Source organism: Anopheles marshallii, chromosome 3, assembly GCF_943734725.1.
Source record: "Anopheles marshallii chromosome 3, idAnoMarsDA_429_01, whole genome shotgun sequence".
NCBI lineage: Eukaryota > Metazoa > Arthropoda > Insecta > Diptera > Culicidae > Anopheles > Anopheles marshallii.
In genome coordinates, this window is record NC_071327.1 from 44,096,401 (window position 1) to 44,107,004 (window position 10,604).

General features: G+C 45.4%; 1 protein-coding gene across 1 annotated transcript; it reads right to left on the bottom strand.

Annotated features, from left to right (window-relative positions):
* Positions 1 to 818: 818 nt before the first annotated feature.
* Positions 819 to 6,159, bottom strand: LOC128715717 (F-box/WD repeat-containing protein 7). Its single transcript, XM_053810628.1, has 8 exons — positions 2,980 to 6,159; positions 2,795 to 2,908; positions 2,156 to 2,674; positions 1,907 to 2,088; positions 1,556 to 1,781; positions 1,271 to 1,481; positions 1,022 to 1,193; positions 819 to 930 (listed from the first exon to the last, which is right to left on the bottom strand). Exons 1-8 carry the CDS (start codon positions 6,157 to 6,159, stop codon positions 819 to 821), a joined length of 4,716 nt encoding a protein of 1,571 aa, XP_053666603.1.
* Between the last annotated feature and the right edge of the window lie 4,445 nt (positions 6,160 to 10,604).

Genomic DNA, 10,604 nt, shown 5'->3' on the forward strand with positions numbered 1-10,604 from the left:
TCCGTTCTAAGTAGAAACAAAACATTAACGGTTGATAGCCAACAGAAATAGGATTTTTAAAGAAACAAATAAAACATAAAACGTAAACCAGATGTGACCGTGAGTACACAAAAATCCACGACCTTGTTTCGCAAAGTCTAACAAGATCCACAATCCAAAGAAACATACACCAACCCGGTTTGAATGATGCATACGTTCGATAGAGAGTACAGCAATTAGCAAACTTACTAAATTCACTTCGCCGTTTCAAACTTGGTGGTCTCCAGAGAGAATAGTACGGATGGTAAATGAACATATTGCTGTCAAGATGTGCAGGCAAGACAATGCTACACTATCATACCTTTCTTATCAATCCGGCACTGGAACGCATCACTGTTTTTTTGGGACAACAAACTTTTTCAATTTGTGCTGACAAAGCTATGTGCGCGATTGGTGCACACGTTCGCCGGTATCGTTTGTTACAGGGCCGCGGTTGCTGCATATGTTCACAATTTTTATACTATCTACGGGCCCCCGTTATTAACTTTGACCTCATTCCCCTATCATCGAATTATTGATTAACTTTTCGAAAGGTTTCGAAAGCCTTTACTTGCAAACTGGAGAATACAAATGAAGGACGAACAATGAATGTTTTCGTGTTCTTAAATATGTTATCCTACGGTATGGTATCGCGGGTTTTTTTTACGAGGGTTTGTATGTGTGTGAGTACAGTTTCGCAAAGGGGACAATGTGAAACTGAATTAAAAGTAAGCTAAGCAATTAGCGGCAAAAACAGCAGCTGAGTGGTAGCGGTGTAGAGTAGAAGTCATCTTACAAAATTATGAGCATTTCAAGCAGGCACCTTCTACGTCGAAATCGAGAACCATCAGTTTGGTTTCCTCCGTACCATTGCGTGACCCAACAGCACATATAAGTTTGGTATCGTTTGCACTATAGGGAGAAGTTTGGAGAAATAATACATGAAATACAACAATCGCAATAAACTATATGTCAAGTCATTCGCGAGAAAGCCAAATCTTACCGGATACGCCAAACAACACCACCGGAACCGCCCGATTCTAGTGCCACTAGATTGCGGATAAATTCACCAGTCTTAACATCCCACAACTTCACGGTACCATCGTCGGAACTGGTGATGACGAAACGAGAGTTAAACTGCAGACAGGTGACAGCAGATTGATGCTTGTTGGGTCCTGTATGAAGCAAAATTAAAACAAAATTACCCATCTGCGGACTTGGTGCAGTAAATATTGAGAATATGCAACCATACCTGAAAGTGTCTGCAGGCATTGGCCGGTAATGATGTCCCAAACCTTGACGGTGGAATCAGCATTACCAGACACGAGAATGTTCTGTCGAAGCTCCATTCCCGAAGTGAGGCTCTGGTGTCCCATTAGTGCGTGTTTGCAGGAGCCTGTTTCAGCATCCCATACGCGTATCGAAGTATCCAGCGAACCGGAAACAACATGGATACCGTCAAACTGAAAGACAAAATATGACAACACCATTAGGTTCGTGAGACGACATTTTGATTACGCATCTCCTATGCATTTACCTGCAGTGAGTACACACGGTTTGTGTGTCCCTGCAACGTGTGCAGACATTCCTGACGCTCTGGGTTCCATACTTTCACCATGTAGTCGTAGGCACCGGAAACAATCAGCTTACCATCGTACTGAACACAACGCACGGCAGCCAGATGACCCACCAACATGTGCAAACATGTACCTAAATTCACATCCCAGACGCGCAACGTTGCGTCTCGCGAACCACTAACGACTCTGTGTTTGGAAGGTGAAGAAAACAGTTGGTGAATTAAATGAAATCATCAATGTTTATCAAAGTAATTTTTAAGATGTGATAATTCTAATATTGCTAATATTTCACCTACTACTACTACACTTACTTGTTGCCGTGCAGGTGCATACAGCGCACAGTCGAAGTGTGACCATGAAGTATGTGCATGCACTGTCCGGTGTCAGCCTTCCAGACGCGTAAAGTGCGATCAGTACTACCGGAGATGATGATGTTGCCCGACATTTGTGATGACCACACACCTCCCGTATGGCCAGTTAGCGTTCGAAGGCACTGAAAATAAGTGACAATAAAGGTCATTAGTATGTGCCCCGGTACTTTAGCCAATGCCTGTGATTACCTTCCCCGAGATGGCGGACCAAACTTTGAGCGTATTGTCGTCGGATCCGGACACGATACGATTGCCGCAAAATTGAAGGCACGTGATGACATGATCGTCATGACCCTTCAGCACCTTCGCCGTTCGGATTGGTCGCGAGCGCCAATTCATTTCGATGATGTGCTGGCGCATATAAGCCGCTTTCCAGGGCGATGATATCGGTGGCATGTTACCGGTGCGACCTCGTTTTGGACGATCCGTTGATGGTTCGATGCCAATGCCGCTTTCTTTACACTTTTCCTTCCACAGCAGGTTGTCATCAGCCAGGAAGCGCCAGCTGCGACATGTTTGGGCGGCCCGCAGAAGATCCTTTGGTTCCAGGTAGGACAGTACCTGTAACGCTAGCTCCTTTGGCAGAAGCGAGATGAAGTCTCGTTGGAACTGCGGCTCGATGACTTTCATCATGTGGCGCACCTGTGTTGGTTCGCAGTGTTCGATCAAACGATCCACAGCTAACAACCGTTCAACGTGCGTCCATCTCTATTGAAGGAAAAAAGATATCATCAGACACATGATGGTAAGTATAATGAAGTAACAATAGTAAGGAGCTGGAGAAGGAAGCTGAATGCTACTGAATTTACTATAAGCGCGCCTACTTACCTGGAATTGCATCAACCATTCGTTTAGTTCTGGAGGAGGATTATCTTTGGTCGGTATAATGGTTCTTGGTGTCTTACGCTCTCCCAACGTGGATGAAGTTGGTGTAGTTATAATCTGTAATATATCGCAAACATGGTAAGCCACTGTGCATCGAGAAGCTGAAAGATGCCTATTATTATACTTACATTCATTGGGCTTCGAAGAGACGATCGGGGTGTCGTGGATACACCGCTATTGGACAAAGGTGTTACACCAGTTGATGCTGCCGTTGTGTTTGCCGCTGTTCCGGATGTTGCGGATCCAGGTGACGAGCTACCGTTAGCTGTAGATGACGCCGTGCCTGTAACGGTCGATCCATCGAGTGCTAGGCGCTTGCGGCTGGTGTAGTTTAGCGATTCGCCGGATGGGCTGTTGCTATCGCCATAGAGTATAGTTCGATTTTCCGTCAACTTCCTTTTGCGATGGAGCCGAGGCGTTTGTGCATCATGTAGCAGATCGTCCGATATCGTGTCCAGGTGCGTATAGCTGGAGAGATCGACATCTCGTGATGGCAGTTCGTCTTCACTGCTAGCAAATCCATCCTCGTCGGTGTAGTCTCGGCAAGTACACACTTCTTCGTCCGTGCCTTCCTCACAGTCGGCCCAGTCCTCTTCGTCGATCTCAGGTTCGCTGGATTCGGGTGAATTGGATGTATTTGTGCTGGCATCGCGCTGCTGATGGAAGGACGGAGCCACCACAACCTCCGGCACAGGAATAGACTCTCGTGTTGTAGCAACTGTTCCTCCAGTTTGGACCGACCCATTCGCTGTTACTACGCGAGATGCGGAGGATGTGGAAGATGCAGCGATCGTTCCCTCACCAGTACCAGCGGCACGGTGATGATGATGAAACTGACGTCGATGGTTATGTTGAGCGTGCTGCTGATGCAGCTGAGGCTGTTGCTCTGTGCCACTGGCACGAGCTTTCGATGCGCCATCTTGTTCCTCCTGTAGCACATTGCCGTTGGCAGAAGTTGATGGTAGCAATTGCTTATTTCCATCTACACCGGATATTCTTCCATTCTCCTTGGGAAAAGCACAACTGAAAGATAGTTTGCCATTTGTATCAAGAGAATCCTCCTTAGTACTTCGTCCGGAACAACTAGAAGGAGCTGCCGTTGAAGAATGATCAGCTGATGTGTTTTTCGTTGCGGTTGCTTTCGCTTCATGATCTTCTACATTAAAATCTCCATCGCACAAAGGTTTACTATTCGCGGAGGTGTTTTCCTCGTGTGCGGACGAAACCGATGAGGAGGCCGAATGCGATGCAGTCGGGGGCAGTACTGAAGAGGAGCAAATAATCATCGGCACATCGTCGTTGTGCTGTGCCGTCGTTGCTTGTGAAGGGGACGGCGAGGAAGAGGACGAGTACGACGCGGTCGAGGAGGTGGTGGAACAAGAATCGTGATGCGTATGAGTATCCTCCTTCGTTTGCACATCGGATACGGTTAATGTCGTTTCCTCTTCCGTGGCATGGACGCCAAACAGCGAACGATCCGATGATACGCTATCGTTTGAATTTGTATTCAAAAAGGCATCGGCAAGTTCCGGTTTACATTCCTTTCGGGCTGGTGCATCTGCAGTTAGGGTTGGGACACATTCACCTCCCGGTCCTGCAGCTGATGCTGAGTACAGCGAATAGTTTGAAGAGGAGCAGGAGGAAGAAGCGGACGAGGAAGAAGTGGCAAATGAGGACGTGACAGGTGGCGTGACGCTAGACCCTGTACCAGTGCCGGAAGCGACATCCTGCTGCTCATGCTTTTTATCGTTGCAATTAGCTAGACTAGCGGAGAGGTTCCTCGTAAGCTTATTAACTGCGAACTTGGTTGTACTATTGTTCTCGGTTTCCCTATTAAAACTACTACTAAAGCTATCGCTACCAGTGCTGTTTACGATCGTTTTACCATCCCGAGGATGTTGATGGTGCTGGTTGTGGTGATGATGATGATGGTGATGGTGAGGATCATGCTTGTGCTGATATCTACTGCTCGTCGGCGTGGTCGAATGTTGCGCGGATGTTCTAGTGTTCAACGCAGTAGCGCACGCCGATGCGGAGGAGTAGATAGAAGACGTTGGAACAACTTCGACAGCTCGATCGGAGGATGAGCATAATGCTGGGGCTCCAGCTGACCCGTCCTCCGATGATGGTTCTTGTTCCGGATGCGTGCGCTCGTTCGACGGGGGACGGGGATTCGTGTTATTTAAAAATTCTAAATTCAGTCTATCGCCAGATATCAGTGATCTGTTTCTTATCAAAAAACCTCCCTCCTGTTCGAAATCACGCCGTTCGATCGCGTCCATCGATTGCACATCGTCCAGAAGCAGTTCTTCGTCGTCATCGTCGGCTGCAGCGTGCTGTTGGTGTTCCAGAGGAGCTTCGATGGTGTTTTCAATATCGGCACGGAAAGCCGATATCTTTGGCTTCTCCGGACTTTCAACAACGCGAGACAACAGTTCTACATCCTTTGAACCGGAAGGAAGTATGCGGATGTCTTTTACGCATTCGTCACGTACATCATCTTTATCGAACTCTTTCCGTTTCCCGCAGCAGGTGATACTGAGATTTTTTATTTCACTTAAGCTTGCCTGAGCCTCGCTATCTACCATCGTATTTCGATCGGGCACGATTTGTCCATTCGATTTCGTATGCTCCTCACGCTCTTCATCGTCTTCATCTTCCTCGTCATCGTTGTCATCGTCCGCCGAGAAAAATTCGTCGCTGAGGCGTTTTGGTTTTACTGCCGCCAACTTGTCGCTGATTGTCGCCAGCTTACCTGCACCGATCCTTCCATCGCTGATGCCATCGGTGCTCGACATTCGCACTGCACCATCGCTGATCTTCACATGCTCAAGAGCGGGCGTTTCCAGCAGGATGGAGCAATCCAATTGCTGTCGATCCGGTTCATGTCGTAGGCTGCCATCGATATCATCGCTGCCATGGCTATCCATGCGTAACGAATGATGATGCTGCGGTTGATGCTGTATCCGATGTTCTTCGGTGGATGAAAACAACCAGTAAGGTTTCTTCACGCCATCGTTGTCATCCCCAACCAACAACAGTGGTGTCACACCACTGCTTGGGGTGGTAGAGCGATGATCGCAGGTTGTCCTTGGTGTACTAGTCCCATCATCCGTACCGTCCTCCACCCTGCGTTGTTTCTCGTCGTCAGCGTTGGTCGTCACAATGTTTGCCGCAGATGCCGCAACGCACGTGGGCGATTTGATACTGGTTAGAGGACTTGCGGGATTGCTAGCTTCATGGGAGATGGCGGATTGCTCTTGTTGCTGCTTGCTATCTTCAATGCTGACGGTACATTGTTCTGCCATTCTTCGGCACGGCGACAAAGGCAACGTAATGCGTTCGCGTGCACTGTGGACTTGGTGTACTATAGGCTAAAAAAGACAAGAAAAAAATGCATCATTACAACTGTTGGCCTACACCATGCGGGTTGCAAATTACAATAATATTATAGCATTTTTTATTATACTGTATCTATGAAAAGCTGTTACAAATAAGTAAAGAAAATAACGTTCTTTAAACCATTTTCGTTGCAGAAGAATCGCTCAACAAACATAGATCATTCAGATTTTTATAATTGCAAGTCGAAAGTCGTTTGTTTGTCAAATAGAATTTATCCGCAATTCTTGTGTCCTTCCCAGCAATCAGACTCAGCAGATTTGCACTAACATGGCTCCACAGAACATGGGTAGGTTACTATCCCATGTCGGTGCTGCTGACAGAGTTAGAAGAGCCTATACAGTAACTGTACATCAGCAAATTCGTTGTGATATGTGCAACATCATCAACCTCGTCATCATACTCATCACCGTCAGCATCATCACAATCAGCCGGTACAATAGCATGTCGGTGCATCGGGTGTAAGGGTGGTCTAAAATTAAACTCAAACGACGTAGAACCCCGAAAGGCTGAATTGGTGTTTTTTCCCCTCACAATGCTGATGTTATGTGCTGCTGCTCCCCGCCGACCGTGGAGGTCAAAAGAAAGGCGGAAAAAGCTACAATCAGTAAAAGCAAACAGGTTGCAGAATGAACCCGCGACTGTAGAAACCAAAAAAAACAATTAAAACCAACAAAAAACATCATCACACAAATACACACTCATGCTGAAGTGCTTCGTTCGTGTATACGACGTCATCGCATTTGGTGTAGCCTGCCACACGCATCTTACGCCGTGACGATTAATGCGTAGTTGATGTCGGTTCTTTGTGAAGGAAAAAAAATGAAACGCAGCATTGTAGAAACAATTGCCACGTCATTATCAATGGTGACATGTGGATCATATTAAAGAAACTTGACGCCATACATAGCGTAACCGAACGATTTATAGCCTTGAACTATGCCGAAGTCCGGCATATATCATTTCACACCACTAAAAATTGTCCAAATTTATTGAATAATTCAAACTCAATGGATTTGGTCATTGTTTTATTTACTTATCCGGCGCTACAACTTCTTCGTGGTTTTGGTCTACTGCAGGAGTCCTCTAAACTACTCACGGTCGAGCGCCTTCATCTGCCAATGCAATATGCCGGGTTTGACCAGTGCAACAACGCCATCGCTCTGTTTTAGTTTGGGTCTACCACGCATCCTCTGCCCATGTGGAAGATCTACAACGATTTTGCGGACTGGGTTGCTGGGTGCCATTCTAATTACTTTCTAATGGCGAGTCCAATTCGCTGTACGCAATCTTTAATTGTGTAAAATATTATTTCTCAACACAGAACATTTCAATCATTCAATTCTAGGTGATTTAGACTAATTAATGGGTTTTTTTAGATTGCACTTTATAAATACAGGTACTAGTTACAATGCTGTGGACAGGGAGCATACTATACTCGAGAATTTAACCACTCATAGATTTGTTGATCCATTTTTATCGCTATATGTATCCTTCAAAAATAAATCAACGACTTTAAAGTGAGTCATGATTTCTACAGGATAATCCATACGACATATAGGTACGTAACGTAAATGGTCATCACGGTGAAACTTCCCCGAAAAAAAGGAGAGCAAATTTGTAGTTACCCTTTACTTTAAAGTCGTTCATGATCGCCAAACCAAGGATAGCAAGGAGGGTGGTTCATTTTTTGTATTACACACTGATTATCATCAGGAAAAACGAGTTTTGTTTTTTTTCTTCTTCTCCAGACAACCTGTGCCGGTTTTTTGTTTAATTCATACCACATGCATATAGCCATTGCCATTGTTGTCGTTGAACAGTGCTGCTATTTTTGCTCAACATTATGTAGTGTATAATACATTAAAAAAAAACATCCATAACATTCGATTGAAGAAAAAATGCGTATTACACTAGACACGTATGAAGAGAAGCCCAAAACTGCAACCACAACAACCACAGACAGTCTCACGTTTCGTCTACCAAAAAAAAGGGAACGATCGAGCGGATCAGATTCGTTTCTAATGTCAAACGGCATACGAACATATCGATGGCTGGAGCGTATACGAAACACAACCCAACACACCAATTTGGTGGATGAGTTATCTTTTGCCCTGCCAATAACAATCCGGTTTTTAATCGGTTCCTTTATGACTATATTTTTAACATTAAATTATCATTTTTTGCGTGGCCGGTGCAGCAACTTGAAGTGCTTTCTAAAATTCGAACTCGAAATATAAAATAAAATTTGCTTTTTAATTAATACATTACACACTACGTATCATCCACACTCAACAGACAAAATATCAGCCAGCAAACGAGTTCATTGATTTTGTAGGACAGTTTCGTAAAGGAATGCGCACACCCTGGTGGATGCTGTCGGGTGCTATTGGAAGCATACGGGCGCATTCAATTTGCATGGCAGCAAGAAAATACAACACACAAATGCAAAACGATTTCCGAGCCTTCGGGTAGAGCAACAGCAGTATTGGCAAAAAAACCTGCAATTATCCTCTTCGGACAAATGCACCACCGGCCCGAGTCGGGGTAATGATTACGGTGTGTGTGATGACCATCGATTGAGCACACTCCCGGTCATGCTGCGGCAACCTGTCCGCGTGACCGAGCTAACCACCACCAACCATCAGCCGTGTCGATCGAATTGTCCCTCATGTTTATGGCGGGCCCTGCAGCCATTTATCGAACGAAACGTTTATAAGCATGTGTTTTTAAAGTTTGCACAAAAAAAGGACATCCAGGTTCGGTGGAAGCTGCTTGTGTGTGAGGAGAGAGAGAGTGAGAGAGAAAATAAAGATGGCTGCACAACGGAAAACGGACGAAAAAGGTAATGTCGTCGCAGCTGATTATTGGGAAGCTAAAAACCTTGATGCCAGAAGGAAAAGCGCTTCGACAGCTGCAGTAACATCCCTGACACGCACAGCTGATGAGGATGGGATGCTGCGAGATGCAATGAAAAACGCACCTATGGAAAGAAGACAAATTGTTCCACACCACATTGCACCGGATGTTCACAGTCCACATCTCATCCTGGTCGGAGTGTTTTTTTTTGTTTTTAGTTTTTTTCGATGAGTTTCTTTTTTTAGTCAAATTTGTGAAACCTTACCCATAACCTTCTTCTTCAACCGGGCAAGCGGTGTGGAAAAACGGAAAAGCGAGAAGAGCAGGTTGAATTTTTGCCACCGTTAAAAAGAAATGGCAGGTTGCACCGAACCTGGCTGTCGTAGGTTAAAATGTGTAGAGGAATTTTATGCGACGTAAGGTTTTCGCTCTTGTTTTTTTCCATTTCTTTCCATCGCAAATGAGCGACTTCCTCCTGGGAAAGAATCATGCTGGTAGAAATTTTGCACTGTCCGAGCCAGGATAATACAGGCAACCCTTCGTAACTCTCTTTCATCATGCAATTTCGTAAAACGAGGCAAAGGCAAAAATCTGCCGTTTTAAGACTTATGCAGGATTTTGGCCCTTTTGCTGTTTTTGTTTTAACCTCCGATATTTGCCTCCCCAGGCATCCAGGTGCATCTCACAGACGTCGGGCATGGATTTGGCTCGTACATGATGATTTACGACGAGGTCGACTTCCACACACAATGAGATTCCTTCATTTGGAGCCACATGGTTCTGTCAGTTCAGGATTTCTGATCATTCACTTGCGCATCAGTACCACAGACGGTTCACTGCTTCTGGTGCACCGCAAACCGTGCACACCGGGTCATTGGCTTATGTAAATATACACAGCTCCTCGGACGCGTTTCGCACACCGCCAGCATAGCACCTGTTTTCGGAGAAACATAATCGAAGTAGTGCTTTCGCGGGTACATGAATGTGGCTTTTCGGTCAGTCGGCTTGGAGCCGTTCAGTCCGTAAACCACCACCATCTGTCGTGCAGGAAGGGAAGCAACAACTGAACACGAAGATAAAACCTAGAGTGTGAATATGTTTTATCCAACCTCTTCGCAACATGCAGTAGACAGGGTGGATAAAAAATAGCCCAAAGAGATGTGCCGGTAAGTAAAGTGGATCATCATCTGCTTATTTTTTTTTTTCTTTGCCCTCGCTGCTTTACTGAATGAAAGATTATGGTTGGTGGGCGGCTTTCAGAATTTCGATTCCACAAGCACATTGATGCCCACACGATGCTACTAGGTACAGGCACCATTTACAATATAAGTACAGCAAAAAAAAAGGTAACAACCACATGGCAGGGAAATGCATACACAGAAGGAAGTGGTTTCCTTTTTACAGCGCTTATCATCATGCAAATGCGGATAATCGGCTTAGGACATAGGTAATATGCGTACGCATAGACGGGCGTACTTTTCAAGTAAAAAAAAAA